Raw genomic sequence first — 20,445 nt, forward strand, 5'->3', positions numbered from 1 at the left:
CGACAGAAAAAAACACACAGGGTTGATAAGAACGTAAAGTAAAGGCATCCTAGGACCTTAATAGTAAGACTGTGAGGTCTCCCATATGAGCCTGCTGGTACTGACAAATCTTTGGATTATTTTTGCAATTAATTGATTAGTAGCTCAAATGAAAACATCTCAGAAAGAGATGCTTATAAGACCATCAGGTAGAGCAGACGAACCATGTACAAAGGCTGCGTCCTTGCTGCATTGTCCCTTTGTTGCATGGCATCTCTCTCTTACTCTCCTTCCCCCCTTGTCCTATCTAATAAAGGCAAAAAAAAAAACAAAAAAAAACAAACATAAAAATAATCTTTAAAAAAAAATGTCAATTGCAAGTTCCAAGATTCTAATGTTATGTCCTTAAATTGGGGTTTGTACTGTTATTTGGACAAAACAAGCAAGGAATTAAAATTCTGAAAAAGTTCTTAAACAGAAAATCCTTAAATTTGAGCCAACTGACTGTTTCTTGGTAATTGTAAAAACTGATCTTTTTTTTTTTTTAATCAATTAAGCAGGTATTTTGATGCAACTCTGATCAGCAATCTCTTATACTTACTGGTTCTTTTTATACATCCATTCATCACTGAAAAGGTAAAATATGACAGAAAATGGGTTTTAGGTAGGTTATACAAAAGTACAACCTGGCCTCAAGTCACATGACTTGGACTCAAGTCAGACTCTGGTCAAAAATTTGATGACTTTAGGCTTGACTTGGACAAAAATGACTTGTGACTTTACTTAGATCAGTGGTTCCCAACTGGTCCAACCAGGGGGGTCCAGATTTGTCTTTAGTCATTAATTCAAGGTCCACAAAGTTTAATGTATTCATCGTCATACTTGGGTTTGACCATGTTGTCAAGCTAGTTTGCTGTCTCTGTCAAGTAGCTGTCTCTTCTCCAAGTCATTTTACAGCAGAAAATGGTGGGGAAAATGGTATATTTTTTTTTATTTCCTTTAGACATAAAACATACAATGAAAATGTCAGAAATTTGGGAAGAAAAAGTTTGACATTTTTCAAATATGAGATTAGATAAATACACCAAGACAGGACAGAAACATACAACAGTCATTCTGTTGTGGCTAATAGTGCTGTATGCTTCAAAAGTGCAATGTCAGCAATATGTTTTTCATGAGGAAGTTCAATCCCACTTGTTTTAACAAGTAAATACAAATCTTAAAAAGCATTTCTGAATTTGTAAATGTATTATAATATTACTCTGTTGGTAAAATGTCATCAAACTTTGTTAAGAGTGCATTATGACTTCTTTTGGTCTCAAAACCCACAGTTAAGGACTTGAAACTTAACTTGAAACTTGTCAGTCTTGACTTGGGACTGCAAAGACTTGAGACTTGCTTGTGACTTGCAAAACAATACCTCGGTCCCATCTCTGCAAAACTAAGAATGCTCTATAATGCTGTACATAGGCACAGGGCTGCTATGAGCTAAATGCTAACATCAGCTTACGAACATCCTTCGCTTTGTATAGCTGTTTAGCAAGTGTAATGTTTACCCTATCACTGTCTTAGTTTTATGCGTTAGCCTGCTGACAGTTGCTAATTAAGAGCACATTGTAGCTAGTTTTGTTGGTATTAGTTCATTGATCAAAGTATTGGACAAATTAAATTAGAAGCTGTGAGTCATGCTGTGTGCGTAAGCTCGAAACTTAAAAAACTCCTTTTGAGAACATGATAGGAGCAGAGAATTATTTTCATGAAACATGTAGGAGGTAGAGGAAGTTTAGATGTAGCTGTCGTTGCATGGCAACATTCACTTAGCTAATGTGCGTGCGTATGTATGAGATGGGAGGGAGAGGGGCCGAGGTCTGTCTTGTGGTTATATTTGGCATTTCTGTGCTGCATTTGTGCTTCTATTCTTTTATAAGTGCATGTGTTTATGTTGCAGTGTGTGCATGTGTGATAGGGCTTCTGTGTAACTGCTGCTTGCCCAAGCATTTTAGGAAAAAAGGGGCCGAGAAGGAAAATCAAATCACTTTTTCAGAGTGGCTCCACAAAGCAAGCGAAGAGCTCAGACAAGCTTGCTTCACCCAAAATAGATCGGCCAGACCACGGTTCTCTCTCCCTTGTCACGATGAGACAGTGCTCCCAATGAGAATTGTCTCCAGAAGTTTCTGACTCATGGCAGCATAGGCAGGGTATTAATAATTTCAAGGCTGGCTTTATGATGAGTTTTTGGTCACTCTATCAGTGCTGGATGGGGAAAATGAATGTCTACTGTAAGTCGAGGCACTTCGAAGGGAGTTCTCTGGAACAGCAATCTACTGCATGATACAAGATGGTGGAACATTATCTCTAGCTTTTTTCAGTTAATCATAATTATTCTAGCGTATATATTATAGTGTGGGTTCTGGCTTCATTGAAATAAGAGCATCTATATCACTCTCATATACAAAGCTGGAGGCAGCAGCCGAGTAGCTTAGCACTTAAATTCTGGAAAAGGGAGACAAATCTGTTCTAGCTCTGTTCATAGGTAACAAAATCAGCCTTCCACCACCTCCAGGTCTCACCACATTGTGTCTCATTGGTCAAATGTTTCTCTCTCACAGAGCAAGGCTACCTGTGAAGTGAAAAAACAACACGTTATTTGCAATTTATGCATCAGACTATTTCCTCAGGAAGTTACTGCTTCTGGCTAAGATAGAAAGTGCCCCAGGGATGACGCTTTTCTCCAGGCCAACATGGCCCTCCTCAATAGGCCTGTGGGATTTTCCTTTGGATTCTGGATTATTGTTGAAAATAACCTTAGTGGCACGCAAACAATGATACTTACTAGAATCATCAGATGATCCAAGATACGATATTGTCACAATTCTTAAATCATGATACAATATTATCACAATTTTAAATATGTTGCGATATGCCGAGTATTGCAATAAAATATATTCTGATATATTGTGATTTAAGATTATCGAAGCCTAAATGCAACCACCAAAAGTAAAAAGCTAACGTTAGACTATAAATGAACTACACTATGGTTGCATGACCTAACGTCACCATCGAAATAAGACTGTAAAGCCGTGTTCAGCATGGCTTGGTGTGATGACATTCTGAAGTCTCATTCAGCTACTTGTTAGCAACCGCCTTTTTTATGACACATGAAAGCTTCAAAGTTCATGAGTTGGGCTTACACATACGCATTTTATGTCGTAGAACAAAACGTGAAAGTCTCTTCAGCTTTTGTTAACCACATACCTTAAGTAAAATACCATAAGTGGTGCCTGGGAAAAATTTGGGAGCAAGAAAGCAAATGGCAAGAAAGTGAAAAAGGATATTTCCTAGAATGTGAACTGGAACATGTGGCCTTCCGGCCACTGTATAAATCATTAAACCACCGTGCTCATTGATCATTATAAATCAAAAGCAATCTGGATGGTGGCATGGTGGTGCAGTGGTTAGCACTGTTGATTCACAGCACAAGGGTTCTTGGTTTGAACTGGCCAACTGGAGCCTTTCTGTGTGTGGTTTGCATGTTCTCCCCATGTCAGCGTGGGTTTTCTCCTGGTGCTCCAGCTTCCTCCCACAGTCCAAAGACATGCAGGTTAATTGGTGACTCTAAATTGTCTGTAGGTGTGAATGTGAGTGTGAATGTTTGTCTCTATGTGTCAGCCCTGTGATAGTCTGGTGACCTGTCCAGGGTGTACCCTGCCTCTTGCCCAGTGTCAGCTGGGATAGGCTCCAGCCTCCCTTCAACCTTACACCAGGAAAAGTGGTTACACAGAATGAATGAATGAATGAATGAATGAATGAATGTTTATATGGGCCAAGATTTTATTGTTGTCTGTTTTTGCAGTCAGAGTCTTAGCCTATTGATCAATCATGTTTAAGCAGCAGGTAAACAGTTCTTGTAGAGAGGAAAAAAGGCATAACACATTCTTTGGACCCACTGGCTATCGTCTGACAGTGATTTTGTTTTTTATCAGCTTTCTTAAGATTGATCTGCCCTCATATGCAGATATTTCTTGATAGAGATTAGCCAAAATGACCAGCGCACAGAAGAGGCCCGGATATCTGCTGCCTATACCGGACCTCCCAAAATATTGGTTGTTGGCGGCAGAGGCTTGTTGTTGTCAGACTGATAGTTGATGGGTTCTGAGATTGCATCAAATGTAACCCGATCAGAATTTGTTCAAATCATTTCCATTCATCCTGCCACATCGCTCTGAGCTGGAACATCATTTTTCACACCTGCAAAAATCAAGGACGTACTGTACTCTCTTCAAACTGCTTTCAATTACAGTCAAGGTCAGGACTCCAAATAAATTGTAGTCCAAGTAAGTGGCCTGCTTCACTGTCTCTGGACCTCACTCTCCTCCTGTTCAAGTGCAGGTCATTTTGGAGATTTCATTCAGGCCCTACATCATCTGACTAGTCTTTTACCTAAAGCTGTAATTTCGTCTGCTCCGCTCTCCTTCCTGTTATACCACATGCTGTTCGGCTGGCTCTTCCAGCCTCTGATTAGGCTTGTTAAAAGGATTCATTTAAAAACTAGCCCGCCAGGCCTCAGGGTAGAGGGATGACATCAAGGTTCTACTAATGCAGCGTTTGGATCCAAAATGGGATTTTAGACTCGCAGTCTTGGCGCCGGACTCTCCTCTCTCATTCCGAACAGCTGTAGCGTGCTGGAGTGATATAGCATTTTAGTCTGGCAGTGTCTAACATGTACACACACGCATGCACACTCTGTCCTCTCCAGCAGAACAGATGTGATGCTAGTTTCCAACTACATCAAGCTGCCATGTAGTGTTGCTGGGTTAAGTGGAGAATATGTGGAAAAGAACATTTTTGTTTGCAAGGCTTTAGCCATTACATGCATCATTTTGATGTTTAGGAAAGAGCATGTCCGTGTGTTGGCATCCTTATAATTCATATTGCCTCACAGCTGACACACATTCAAACACACACACACGTCATTCGGCTCCTCAGAGACACCATGACAACATTGTTTGCTTAATACACAAATCAATATGTTATATTTCAGCATTTAATGTTCTGCACCTTACAAAGCATATTTTTAGCCCTGGCAGCGAGATCACAGAGCTCTGAGGATGCCGATGTCAGTCGCTTGGTTGGCTCAAATCACATAGGTCTGACAGAAAAACGCAGCATGGCCCCATAAGGGCTGCTAGCATGGTTTTTAAACTCTTGTCTTGTCAGGAAATTGTCCCACATGCAGTCAACTCTCCAATCTTTCAGAAAATAAGACAAAGCATCACTAACAAAAGCTCACTTGTGTTGGAGTGTTTTCTCCTGGATTAATTGTAGCTAGTCTACTTGTTGTACTTTATAGCTTTGCAGTACTGTTAGATAACACAATTTTAGCTAACATTATGAGTTTGCTGGAGGGAAAAACTAAAGATTTATAGAACAAATTAATCTACAGTCTCACTGAAAATTAGACAGGAAGTCAAAACAAAACAGCTAAGACAAACTAGGAAAACATGTAGGCTAGCATGCCAACATTTACAACATCGTTAGCTAACATTTAAATATCATTATCAAGAGCAATACAATGTGTGGGTACAACATTAAAGGGACAGTTAACCAAAAAATCAAAAATACATTTGTTTTCACTTACCTGCAGTGCTATTCATCTGTCTAAATTGTTTAGGTGAGAGTTGTCGGCCGTAGCGATATCCACCTTTCTTGAATACAACGGGAATAGATGGCTATCGGCTTGTGGTGCTCAAAGCGCCCAAAATATACATTTTAAAAACTATTTACACAACTTTAATTGTTTAATGTGTATTGTAGCAATGAGTTATAGATGTCGGCTGGCTATCTAAATCTCCCCCTAAATGTTTGCTTCAGACATAATGTAGCATTCATTGGATCCAATATTTTAGCATTTTACTGCCGTTAAGCTAGTAACGTTAGCTTAAATTTATCTAAAAATAAACCCTGCAGCCTCATTGTTGACCAAAAAAAAAAAAAAAAAAAAAAATCACGATTAAAATGTGCTTCCTCCAGTGATTTGTAGTCTAAACTAAAATGTGTTTACTATTTAACTAAATATGACAATAATCAAATGTCAGTAATGCGACTAAAGCTAACAGGCTATGTATTTTAATCTGGAGACTGATCTAAATTAAAACTGCCGAGTGGTTACACAGACAGTATCAACTCAAAGCAAGTGTTTACTTTCACACTAAGTAAAATACATATCATTTACTGCCAAGGACCTGCGGTGTTGACTTAAAATAAGCAAACATGTCTGCTATTTTTTTGGACGTCAGCCCTTATCTGCTTTAGTCATGCTGCTACAAGTATTACTGTAAAAATGAGGGCTAATTAAAGACTCATTCTGCAGTTCTTAGTAAATTTTGGGGTGGAATGCGCTTTGTGTCGCATTTAGAAGGACACTCAGAAATACTTTGCTGTTTCTTTTACAGCACAGTATGCAATCCCAGCATGACTCTGGTACACTGCAGATTTTCAAAGGACAAGGGGGAAAAAAAAAAAAAAACTACACCTACCCCTCCTACCAAGCCATAACCACACACTTTATAAATATCTAAACATTTGATTCAGCAGATTGAGACTCTAAGAAGCAGTCTTTAGTTTTATCTGGGTCTCTTAAGCAGCAAAAACAAGAATAATTCTAAAATATGAATGGAAAAGAGTCTCTTAAAAAAAAAACAAAAAAAAACATGCTCTCAGCTTTCTGGGCAAAAGATACAAGGGGAAATACTGTCATGTCTCCATGTGTTGCAACCGTGCTGGACATTTGTCAAATGGCCGTGTGTGGCAGAGCAATTGTAATGTGCTGAGGAGCGGGAGGAGAAATAATAAAGCATAGGAGCATGTCAATAACATTACGTTGTATTAAGCCGTACGCTTTGCCACATGAATCCATCTTCTGCCACAGTCAGAGCTTTCATTTCACTCTAGGGTGGCCACACATACATTTTAATCAGCCATTTGGCTGGCCAAGCTGACAACTGCTCGACAACAGAAGCTGATAAGGGTGATGATAAATCATAGCGCTACTGGTACAAGCTTTGGGTTTGTTTCTAAGAACACCTGCCAGTTTCAGATTTTTCCCACTATTCATGAGGCTATTCCAGGAAACAGGATTACTGTTTCCTCTCTTCACAGTCCAATTTCTTCACAGGATGTCGGTGAAGAGATTGGACAACATCTTGCATCCTTTGTGTATGTAACATACTATGTAATTTTAATTCTGAGAAAAATCCAGAAGTTATTTTGTGGAACATATGTTATGCTGTCTGGAAACTGCCTTGTTGGTGCTGTGAATCCTGTAATATTGTCTCACCTGTTCTGCAGATCCCTTTAGGCCAATAGAAAGAAGAATACATTCTTGTGTTGTGGAGGTTTGGTTCAGTTCTTTTTTTTTCCCTTTGCTTTGTTTGTTTAGTTTTGCTATGTTTAATAGTAGCAATGTACGTGGTATCCTTGGCACTGCGCTCTGGAGGCTGAGCCACAGGGACGCTTGGAGCAATTTGTTTTAGAAAAGAAGGAATGGAGTCGACTCCTGCTTTATTGGGGGACTGAGACCAGCTTGTCCTCAAGTTTTCTCATATAATATTTGGAAAGAATGCAAAACACCCAGAATGCTTGCAGCTGAAACCAACTTATTTAAAACTATAATTCTCTTTAGCAATTCTCCACAAACCTATGTCTCTATCATCCCAAGTACTTGAGATTTACACCCTAAATATTAAACATAAAAAGGGCACAATATTCTTCCAGTTTGGGGGAACTTCTCAATTGAGAGTCAAGACCAGATAAACTCATCCCTCCAGATAATAGCACTGATACATATTTAGTACTAGGCTTTTAGTATCAACATGGCTCCAGGGATGGCAATGTTCGTCTGTTGGTTAGTCGGTCAATCCACCACTTTGGTCCAGAATAAAGTCTCTCAACAACTATTGGATAGCTTCAAATCAATCAAATTTCATTCCTCAAATTTTGAGGAATGAAATTTAGTACATACATTCATGGTCCTCAGAGGATGATTCCTACTGACTGATTTATGGTTCCTTAAGGATATATCCCAGTGACACTCATGTTCCCCTCGGGATGAACCCCTTAACTTTTTAAGCTAGCATGGCTGTAGAATCTTATGTTGTAACTTACACTGGGCACAAATTAAATAATTTGCTGCAGTCAATTACATGTGAAGTCAATGTAAAGACATGATCAGAGGCGAATTCCTGACAGATGGCGCGATGGATGCAACACGAATAGTGCAAAACACACAAATTAGGTGGTGCAAATTAAGAGAATAATGCAATTTTGCATCATGCGCTTTTTTGAAAAAAAAAAAAAATATATATATATATATATGAACTTCATCGACCAATTGGTGCCCAATAGCCAATCAGTGTTGTTCCTCTGGGGGACGTATGATGCCGAAGACGTACCAGCCGAAGTTCATTCGTCGATTTCACGATTTCATGCACATATGAACCAATTCAACACGAAATATTCTAGTTTTCGAACCTGTGTGAGTAAGTCGTTGTGAAAATTCGCATTGCATTTTTATGAACACATTAGTCTTGATGATTAATGACTTAAACCAACACTCTATGAATCATGCTAGCTCAAAAATAAGTTGCATGTGTTGCACAAACTGAAATCATTTCAGCCTTGTGATATGACTCAAATATGGTGTGCCATGTGCCTTGCAAAGTAGTTTAACAATTTCCTCAACAATCTGAGAAGTAGCATAAAGAATACACTAATTGTGGATGTCACCTATTGAAACACTTGAATGAAACTTCCTATCCTGAACACAATGCCATTAGAGATTAATCGCTCATTGCTTCAGTCATTTTTCAAACAAAAGAGTTTACTGGTTCCATCATCTTAAATGAGATTTTTCTGCTTTTCTTTGTCATGTATCATAGTAAATGAAGAATCTTTGGGTTTTGGACTTTTGGTTGGGCAATAGAAGCAATCTGAAGACATCACTTTGGGTTTTGGAAATTGTGATGAAATTGTTATCACAATATTTTTGACATTTTTTTAGACTAATGGCTTAATTGTGAAAATAATCGACAGATCATTTAAGATAATGAAAATAATTATTTGTTGCAGCCCTAGTTGCAACTGAAGCATTTTATAAGGTAGAGCACAATTATTTTATTTCTGTACTGGGTATAAAATTGGAAGATTCTTTATCATTCCCATAAAGCAGCCAGTGCAGCTGTATGGAAGACAACATACATTGCAAAACAACATGAAAATTAAATTAATTCAGTTCCCCCTCAGCTACAGCTGTGACAGTAAAAGCAAGGCCCCTGTTTGTTGTTCTTCTTTCTTGAGTCGATGGAGCTCATTAATTGCCTACATTTCATCAGAGAATCGCGACGTCAAATCAGCCAGTCTTTGAGCTTGTTGACTTCACACATGGCACCTCAGCGCCACAGCGATCAGCGAGATTACATAAGACATTCGAAAAGTCTTTTCAGCTTCTTGCAATGGAAGAGCTCCAAAGGATAAGGAACTGACAAAGAGAGGAAGCAGGAAGAAGGCAGCGAGGAGTTGATCTGCCGAGGTGGTGGGTGGGGTAGGATGCAGGAAGTAAACGCGCGCACATATACACATGAACAGATTTCCACATACGCACACAAAAGCTTACATGACAAGTCATTATCTGGCATCACCCAGAGAAGACAGAAGAGTTGCAAGAGGGATTTAAGTGAGAAGGCATGAAGGAGAAAAGAGCAAGCAATGTAAAGGAAGAAAGGAGGAAAGAGGAAGAGGAGGGGAGCAGTGGAAGGGGGTGGTGAAGGTAGGGGGGGTTTGGTTTTGATCTCCCAAGTGCAAAAGACATGACAGATTGGATTTTGTTGGCATGCATTCCCGAGCAAAGACATCCAGTGTTAAGACATTTCTCTGCACATTTGTAATCACTTTCCCCCCTTATTCCTCTTAGTAGAGATGTATTTATAGATGCACAAATATACCACTGATGTGTGGCTACTGACGTACACTACAGCAGGGACAGAGATTGCCAAAGATTAATGGCCTTAATACAGTGAGTACATCTGTGACTGAATTAATTGGCTCCTTTCAGTCGGTATGTTTCCTTGTAAATGCACAACCTAGTTTGGCTTTCAATATTATTATTTTTTAACCAAAAAAGAAATAGTATTTATAAAATGTGTTGTCAGTATCCAGTGAAAACCATGTATCATGTACAAATCATGTATGATATCTTGTATTGTAGTTGTGCCCCCCATACCAACAGCTTATGTGTTGTTGCAGCCTGTTCTCATTCTCAGGTCAACACTGACGCTTTGTCATGCCCCTCAGTGTGTAATACAGATCCTGAAAGCACCCTTTGGCATCTTTATTAGTCACCCAGGGCTTTCAACCAGGGTATGAAATTAACAAAATATTTTGGCCCCCACGGTCTAAAAAATGGGGGCATTTTCAAAATGTTTGGGGGCCATCAAAAAATTGTAATTATGTTCTAACAATAAGCACATGAAAAGCAAAACCAACTAAGATAGTGTCTTCACTCTTCAGTAGAAACCACTATAAATGAAATAAATAATGGGTTACATAAAGTTATGGTTGCAAAATATCACTCAGATTTCCTATAATTCAACCAGTTTAAATGTGATGATTTAACCATTAATCTACTGATAGCAGTACTAATGTTTCACTACATTACAGTTACTTTTACTGTTAAAAAGGCCAAATTACTGTAAATTCCTTAGATGCAATCCTGGAAGTAAGTTAATTTAAACTTTAACATTCATTCTACCTTAATTTTTCATTAATTTGTCATTGTGTAGACACAGATCACCCAAGAAATGGTTAATTTATACTTATGGTACAGCAAAGCCCCCTCCCCTTCTCTGTCAGATTACTCTCACGTAATCCGTGCAATCTCGTTGATTATGTCTGGAAAATGAGTTGTAGACGTGACGGTAAATTAATTTAATAAAAATAAAATTATACTTCTCATACTAATTATACTACTAATGTCAGATTGTAATACTGTTAAAAATATAAATACATATAGTTGTTTCGAAAACTTGGGGGCAATTTTGGCCCCCGGAACATGGCTTTTGGGGGCATTCTTGGATAAATTGCGGGCCAAATGGCCTGTGGCCCTTGCTAATTTCTGACACTGCTTTCAACTAACACAGCAACATTTGAATCAAACCAACTGACGTAGTACAAAGAGCGAAAAAGTCCAGGTAGGATGCGTCTCACAGAGATGCCAAAGGGTGCCTTCGGCAGCAGTATCACACCGAAAAGGTGTAAGAATGTAAGAATGTTGTATTTGATGACCTGTGATGAGAACATGTTGGTTGATGAGGTGCCTTATTTGTGCATTGCTAGTGTTATCTGATTTTTTTCCTCAATATATTCCTTTATAAATGCAAAAATACAAACACAAAAAGGGTTTAAAAAAAAAAAAAAAAAAAAAAAAAAACAAGAAAGAAAAAATGTTACAAGGGGTAATTACATAAATAAGGATGGGAAAGACCAACTATGCATACTAAAGTTGCATTAACTGTGTAATTTTTCCACCCTGAAATATATATTATAACAAAGATCATGTATTTCTACTTATACATACACCTTAATAATGGCTTTATACTTTATGCACACAGACATTTTCTCCATCTGTGGCCATGGTCTCCACAGTATGTGGATGAATCCTGATAGATCCCCATTACCCTGGGTGTGACCCCTCACAGCTCAGTTCATTAAGCCAGCCACCCAAGTGTTCGGGACTCAAGTCCAGATTTAATCACAACTTCCATCCTCTTGCCAATCACAATTAGATCCTGATAAGCCTCTCCAGGATGGCACCCGAGGGCCTCCACACACAGACAAAGGTTAATTTGCGAGCAGCAAGGGCCCGGCTACGGGGCCTAAGGTCACCTGATTGAATACATGGAGCATGTGTGTGTAAGATGGGGGGGCTTGGCAGCAATTACAAAGTTCATCAGTATTCATGTGTTTCATTCTTGGCTAATGGGTACTTTACCTTCAAAGAGGTGTGCTGATAGGATGTTGCCCTTAATGAGAAATAGCTTGTGGGTAGTCTTTAGGTAGCTGAAATTTAAAAGTAATTTCCTCATTGTCTTCTAAAGTCCCTTCACACATGTAGTCACATCTGTGAGCTGCTCAGTGCCACCGCTGTGGTCCTCTAATGGCCTCCAAGCACTTCCACTGAAAATGTTCAAGGTCAGGGATCTTGGGCCTGTCAAACCTAAAGAACTCATGTGTCTTGACATAATTGTGCACATTTAAAAACGGTATCCCTCACAGCTTATCCAATGTAGTTAGAGTCAACTTGGCAACTTTCTTACTAGATTTAATGACTTTTCTGAACTTTTAAGCGACTTTATTTCTGAAAAGCAACTAGCGACAAATTTAGCAACTCACTCAGACCATCAGAAAAAGAGAAGTATATGGTAGTTCATTCCCAGAGGTGGAAAAGAGGTGCACTATAATATAAGCACCATAGTTCTCATGTTTTTCAAGTGTTAAGGATTTTTCTATTGAATGTGTTTCAACAACATTTTAATGTTTCTATTGATGTGCGATAATAACATTAGTGGTATTGTTGTTCCAGCCTCACTTGGCCTGGTGTGGCTAGTAGCAAATGGTGGCTAATGTCAACTAACTAGCTTGTACTGAATGTGAGCTATAGCTTGTAGTAAATGTTAGCCAACATTCACTACAAACTTATTAGCTAACATTTACTACAAGGTGGTTAGCTAACATTTACGACAAGCTAGTTAGCTAAGTAGCTTGTTGTAAATGTTAGCTAGTTAGCTTGCTTCTATCTTTTGTAACTGACATTACGTAATCAGTTTGTGATATAGAGTGCTCCATGGATGCGGGCATTAGCATCGAATGGAATTTTGCAATTGAATTTTAGATTATTGCAGAAAATAAGCTCTGTGGCAAACAAACATTTATGACGCTCACATGGTTTGTTCAGCAAAATAATCTTCACCAATTAACACCATTTTTATGATTTTAAAGCTTATATGCAATTGACAGAAGTAACAAGCTAATGTTAGGTTTTAAATGAACTACACTACGGTCGCATGACCTAATGTCACACCATAACAAGACTGTAAAGCCGTGTTTGGCGTGACGACCTTCTGTAGTCTCATTTAGCCACTTGTTAGCAACAGCCTTTGTTAAAACACATGAAAGCTTCAAAATTCAGGAGTGGGGTATTTACTGACATATTTTATGTTGTAGAACAAAATGTGAAAGTCTCTTAAGCTTGTGTTAATCACAGACCTTATTACAAGCATCTAACCAAAAGCCCATTCAAAAAACCCATTGGCTCGAGATGAGGGAATTGTGAGTGGTAAAATGGGGCACTATTACGAAATCAGTTAATGATAGGACTTTACTATTACACTACATTTTATGATCTAAAAATAACATTTCAGTAGTTTTACAACAAAAGTAAAACAAATAACTTACTCAATAGAAGCTTGGAAAATTAAGGGAAATCAGTGTGTAATTATCCTGTAAATGCCACTTAACTGTGGCCAAAATGGCCACTGTTAAGCAAAAGTTATAGTCTTGCTTTAACAGACAAGCTGTTTAATTGTTGTAATGTGTTGTAAATCAGAATGGATGCTGTAGATGAATACAGTAAAATATTGTGACTCCAGTGAGACTCACTCCCTGGAATTTGGTAATATTTGTGCAGTGCCAATTGAGCTCAAAGGATTATAAAAAATAACAGAGCAACACCACTGAACATGTGACAGAATACAAATTTAACAGAACAGACAGACTAGTTTATTTTGCCCTGTTTATGATTTCATCTCTCTGACCTCGCATCCTGTGGTGCAATGTCATTTCCAGGCCAGCTGGCAGCGGGGACATGTGAGATTGTGACGCTGGACAGGGACAGCAGCCAACCACGGCGGACCATCGCCAGGCAGACGGCCCGCTGCGCCTGTAAGAAGGGCCAGATCGCTGGAACTACAAGAGCCAGACCTGCCTGTGTGGACGGTAAGAGGAGGAGGGGCAACAGGGGGATCCCGGCTTAGCTCGCTTACTTTAAGGGGCCACTTCAATGAAAACTACTCAAACATGAGTATGTTTTTCCCGAGGCATGTCTGACTTTTACATTGGATTATGTCGGCGTTGAAGCACATGAAGGAAATTAAGTGTAAAATTCAGCAATATCAAAGTGTTGAATCATGTCATCAGGGCAGTTAGGGGTTTGGCTGTTTTTAAGAAGGGGCTTAAGGTGGATAAACCCACAATGTGGAGCAAAGTGGATCACAGGGCTGTCTTTGTGATGTTGGTAAAGCCTGCAACAAATCAATTTACAGTTGAATCATTTTAAAAAGTGGCTTCAGGGGGGTTTCTAAATCCCCCACCAACAGATGGGCTCATATTTCATGGAATCATGGCACTTGTGGTACAGAGTCTGCTTCAGCACAGAGGGCTTTTGTTATATTATTATTTCTGTCAGAGCTTAAACAATTAATGATGTAGTTAACAGAAAATTAATTGCAGCTATTTTGACATTGATAATAATATCAATTTATCAACAATTAGTATTTTTTGTTTGTTTATGTATAGTAATATATGGCAAATATAGACATCTATATGAAGTAAATTCCATAGCTTTGGGGTTTGGGCATAGACAGTATATTTTTGGAGCCAGAAGTGACCATATTCAGATGAGAGGTTGGAGCTGTAGAGGAGCAAGGGGTGGATGTGCCCGAGAGCTGAGCCTTGCAGACAGCCTGCCTATCAAAGCAGCCTGATTATGCATAACTTTGAGCCTTAGTAAAATGTAAACAGGTGAGCTGTATAAAAATTCAACCCCGGTACAGTTGTCATAAATGTTGAAATTAGCTGCAGAGACCAAAACCCTTTTTTTTTTTTTTTTTTTTTGGGTACCAAGCTCTAAACATGTTTATTTCTGCTGTAAAGTTGGACACTTTAACATGGGGCTCAACGGGGATTGACTCCCTTCTGGAGCCAGCCCCAAGTGGCCATTCAAGGAACTGCAGTTTTTGGCCCTTCTGCGTTGACGTCCTTGGTTTTGTTGTGTTGGTCGGGCAAATTAAGCAATTTGGAACTGTCATCTCAGACTCTAGGACATTTTTCACTATATTCTGACATTTTTTTAAAGACCAAACCATAACAAACATAACAAATTTGCAGAGACACTAAAAGGCAAAGTAATAATTAAATCATAATTACCAAGCACAATTACACACTCAGAATACATTTTGATATTCACCTGATTATACTAGTGAAAGCCAATAAGTGGATTTACCTTAAGTGAGTTTTTGTTTTTTACCACGTATACTCCTACACATTAATTTTCCTGTATAAAATGTAAATATTCTTCTGTGACAACCATATTGCTCTAAAATGTCAGCTTGTCATAATCTCAGAAAAAAACAGCTCTTTCTGCAGCTGATTTTCAGATAAGTTAACAGGTTTTAAATGGTTTATATGTAGCTTAAAGTAGGTGGGATCACATTGCTTGTGTGCCTTTCATGTCTTCGGACTGGTCATTAAAGTGAGACTACGTAACTTTTTGAAACATGACAGAATTCCTCTCCCAGAAAGAAAAGTTGATTCACAAGCAGTAAAAGTTACCCGTACTCAAATCAATACACTCATTGTTGCTGTTTCAGGCTTACTTGGCCTGGTATGACCAGTAGCTAATGGTGGCTTGTGGTAACTAACTAGCTTGTACTAAGTGTGAGCTAACATTTACTACAAGCTAGTTAGCTCACATTCAGAAGAAGCATGATGATTGAGAGGGATTACTTTAGGGATTACTACTGTATGAGTCTATACATCGTTCTTTAGGAAAATCCTGCAGTCTAATTAGTTGTTGTCGAGGCTTCCTTACATACATGTAATGGGGAAGCTTTTCTTCTTGAGCCACTGAGTCATTTCTCTCGTAAATATTCTGTCTCACTGACAGCTGAGAGAATCTTCAGATGAGGCTGAACGATGCTGTGACTCTGGGTTTTCTTATGTGTCTAAATGACATCTCCATTGCCACCACACTGCCTCTTAGGGCGCCTGTCACTGAGCCTCTTTCTCACATGATGTGGCCTCTAGCCTGGGGTGGGAGGGGAGTTGATGTGCACAGGTGAAGGCAGAGTAAACAGCTCTGTTAGTTAGGAAAGACCTGCAGTGAATTGTACCTTCGGATGTCTTCTTTTGGCTGCGATTCGGCTGTGCCTTCACAGTTGTGTATCTGATTGGCGGAGCTGCCTATTCTCGGTGCGCTGTTTGACCGGCCTTACCTGCTGATCATGTGAGGAGAGGGCTTTGTGTTAACGGACACAGGCTCATACCAATTTGTGTGGCAGGCACAGACGAACATGACATCGGAGATTTTCTCCAAATTCAATTTCTTCCTTTGGCCAAACTGCTTCACGCTGAGATTTGTGCTCTGCCTGAGCCCTTTAAAGAACAATCTGATCTTGTAGACATGATCACATGCCCACCTACACTGTGGACGCACTTTGCTGTCATTACAAATGCCTCTTTTGCCAGTGAATAAGTTGTATTGATGCTGCATAAACCCACAGCACCCCGATAATATCAGGAGGTATTTGTCACAATGTGGGCTTCATGGAGCACTGTGGCATTTTGTGTGGGCTCCATACTCCTGTTTTGTTCTGAAGAGAGCTTAGTCTTATCAGCTGACTTTTTAGAGACCTGCGCAGGTGGACAGCAGTTGTCGAGAACAGCAGTGTTGCCAACTACCTTAGCAAAAAAGAAATAAATGAAATAAACCTGGGAATTATACTCATATAGTTGTTTTGTCAATACAAAGATGCAAATAGATTAATGGCAATAAAATGTGCAAGCGCTATCACGAACTCAGGGCAAGGCAAGTTTATGTGTACATTTCACACAGAAAATCAATTCCAAGTGCCCGACATAATGCATTTAAATGCAGCTTAAAACAATAAAATGCAAATAAAAGCACTTTGAAGAAATTGAAAAGATAAAACAGAGAAATAGGTAATAGACAGGTAATAATGATAATGTTAATTTGGACTCAGGGAAAAGTGAGACTACTACCATACGACTTGAGAGGGTTCAGACAGACAGAAATGATTTTGGTCTCTATTGTAGGAGGGTTTTTTTTTTATTTATTCATTTTTATGTCTTTCAGTAACATAAAATACACAACTTTACATGTTTTTAAAATCACAGAATGTAAGGAGCCCTAAATCTCATTTGCGGTTTTATTTCGCCTACAACAAAATGCCTATAATCCCAGTCATTCCCAGTAAATATTTTACTTTGAAGTACGAGTAAGGGGCACTTGATGGTTATTTGCGCAGCTGCCTTCAGCAGGGAGGCACTGGGATTGAATTTCGACCTGTGTGGAGTCTGCTGGGTTTACCCTGAGTGCTCCTGATTACTCCCACAGCTCAAACACATACAAGTCGATTGGAGACTTTACAGTAGATCACTCATCAGTGTGAATGTAATCAGGTCTACTAACTGACACCGTCGGGCGTATTTAGGAAGAATGGATCGCAGCCGCTGGTAGCACTGTGAATTGCGCATCTGTTGCAACTGCTATCTGCACCGTCTCAAGGTCCGATTCACAAAAGGTATTGCACTAATGACATTACAGCACAAACACGCCAACAAAGTTTTGCAGCTGAGTGCAGTTTACCCTTTTTTGTGTCTGACTGCAGTAACCCATGAAGCAAAGAATAAATGTTGCCATGGGCGCCACTCCATTCACATGATGGGTTTCGAATAAGGTGTATAAAAAGGTATTAGATGAAGTACTCCATTGGTATCAGTGTACCTTTAAGGGTACTGGTATTGGTGCTGATCATTTCTTAAGGATATCCAGCCCACAACAAGGTACAGAGGCACACCTGGCATTACAGTGCCTTCACCTGTCTCCAATCATTGCTGCCATGATTACTGTAAACCCCTTCACTGCACTTCAGTTACCACCCAGACTCAACGCTAATAATTACTCTGTAACTGTGTGTAGCTGTTAGTGCTGATCTCTGTGAATTGGAGTGTTTTCAAATAAGGCTCATTTATATATAACAGTGTCAGTTTTTTTGGCATAATTAGTCATATGACATGATATAAAAATGTATGGAGTTTGCATGTTTTTAGATACAGCAGAGGAGCACCAAGATGCTGATTGTCTGGCAGTGTAGCTAGAGATGCTTTTCACCCTTTGGAGGTGCTTTGGGAATTACATGGTTCCTTTTTGTGTTATTTATGCAGGTTTAGTGGTTGCAAAAGCTGCACAGTCCTTTTGTGACTTTTCCCCTGCATGTGTTATTATACCTCTCTAATCGGGGTGTATAGGTACATATATACAATTAGGCAGCACCTTTTGACAGGAGAATTTACTGTGTACCAGAAAAAATATATTTAGAAAATTAATATGCAGCCAATCAGGTACAGTGTTTCTTAAAATGTATGCAGCTAACTGGAAATGGGGGGCTTTTGTTTCCTGACTTTAGCTTTGAAGGCAGTGCTTCCTTCCAGGCAGTGTGCCACCGTGGGTGAGGAGAGAGCTGTCTTCAGGATAAACTCAGGGAACAAAAGTCTCTTCCCTCGCTGTCACTGTGGAGGAAAATGGATGAGAACAGATAAAGTACGAGTAGGTAGCTAACCATGTGCACTACCAACTACAAATATTAAGTGAAAAAAGTGTACTCAAGTAACTGTACATAAAGGTCTAGTGTGTAGGATTAAGCAGCATCTGGCAGTGAGGTTTCAGAACTGGAACTTCTTCCATGTGCCAAGTATGTAGAGCCTAGTTTCCACCGAGCAGTTCAGTATGGTACACTTTTTTTTCTGTTTCCACTGTGTAAAGTTGTGGATGGTACCAATGGAACCGTTCTGTACCATCCCCATTTTTGGTCCCTCTCTGCGCACAGATCTGGTACTAAAAGGTGGATTTGTGAACAATGCAGTCTGTTGATTGGTCAACAGGGGACGGTCACTCTGCTCAGGGCTGAGTTGTGGCTGGTTTTGAGGCTCATGTAACCACTGTTCATACCGTGGAGAGTTTTATTAGTAAACTGTAACTATAAAATGAAATGATGTTTTTCTGCTTCTCTTTGATGAGCATCATTCCTGTGGGCTCCAGCAACACTAAAGCCCTGAGCTTGCCTTAGAAGGACTAAATGTACAAATCCGCTATTTTTACAAATCCAATGTTCTATTTTGTTCTGAAAATGTCGGCGTGCAACCTCATTCTGTGGACGTAAGACAAGGTGCAGACTTCCCTCTGTGCCATGGGTAATAAAGAAATGCAAGCCCTTTTTAGACAGGAATTGTGCAAATTTGCAGGAAAGCCCAATCAGTCTTTATTCACCATTGGCAGTATAAAAACAAAATCGGGGAGTGCAGCAAAATGCCGCCTGCCTACTTTTGTTTATACAGAATGTGCTTTTTTGGGGCAATGGGGGGCGTGAGCAAGTAACAAAACATGTAGCGTGTGTGACGTAAACAGTGACGTGGGAGGAAAGCAGCGGCTAGTCAGTCCTTCAGTGATTCTCTCATAAATCGGCCCATGCTTCACCGTTCCCGTCATCTGACGGTTAATGGCGTCTTCATTTGCGAGGGCAAGGAGGGCGTGCAATTCCTTGTCTCCCCAGTTGCTCATCTTCACAGTGTCTGTCAGGTTTGTGTTTCCCTCTTGCTGCTAGCTGCTCACTAATTTCTGCTATCAGCTGTTTCCTGTTTATCCACCGCCAGTGGGTCGCACGTGCAGCATCATCAACAGCTCCTCCCACAAGTCTTCAACAGCCCCTCCCGTAGCGGAAGGCCGCCTCTGTCTGTTTAAACTAAAAGGGTTCTGCCAATATGACTACCCTACGAGGCAGAAAATTGGGCACCTCGGATCAACTTGCCAATCCGGCTGTGTGTGTCTAAACGCTCACAGCTTGCCGGCAAAATGGACCAATATTCACGGAAAATCTGGCAGTGTAAAAGGGGCTACAGTGAGTGCTGGACAGAGCAGTGACTGACAACAACCCCGCCCACATTTAAGAGTATTGTTTGTGGTGGAAACACTAGGGTCTAGGTACCATGTCTGAAGGCTTACTTTTGGTTCTGAACGTACCATACCGAAATTGTTGGTGGAAACGGGGCTTAAGACTACCGTGGTCGAAAACACGAATGGTCCCATCTAGAGCCAGTGTTTGATTTGTCTATTCTGGGCTACTATAGCAACAAAATAGCTGACTCTATGGAAAAGGACCCACTCTATATGTAGATATAAACGGCTCATTCTAAGGTAATGAAAGCACAATGATTCGTATTTTCAGGTGATGTTGGACATAAAAGAATATTATATTCCACTTCTGACAATAGATGCCCCAAAATTACATACTGGACATTTAGGCACTATTTTATGGTATTTGCACTTGTAGTATTTCTGTT

The 20,445-nt window shown here is 39.7% G+C and overlaps 1 protein-coding gene across 2 annotated transcripts in view; it reads left to right on the plus strand.

Annotated features, from left to right (window-relative positions):
• The window catches only part of tafa5a (TAFA chemokine like family member 5a), a 250,110-nt gene that overhangs the window by 149,486 nt on the left and 80,179 nt on the right, over window positions 1-20,445 (plus strand). For both annotated transcript variants that reach the window (XM_049567333.1, XM_049567335.1), the window contains exon 2: window positions 13,876-14,025. In XM_049567333.1, coding sequence (XP_049423290.1) covers window positions 13,876-14,025 — 150 coding nt within the window. The remainder of the gene's footprint in view (window positions 1-13,875; window positions 14,026-20,445) is intronic.

The sequence above is a fragment of the Epinephelus fuscoguttatus genome, linkage group LG22 (genome assembly GCF_011397635.1).
Source record: "Epinephelus fuscoguttatus linkage group LG22, E.fuscoguttatus.final_Chr_v1".
NCBI classification, from domain to species: Eukaryota; Metazoa; Chordata; class Actinopteri; order Perciformes; family Serranidae; genus Epinephelus; species Epinephelus fuscoguttatus.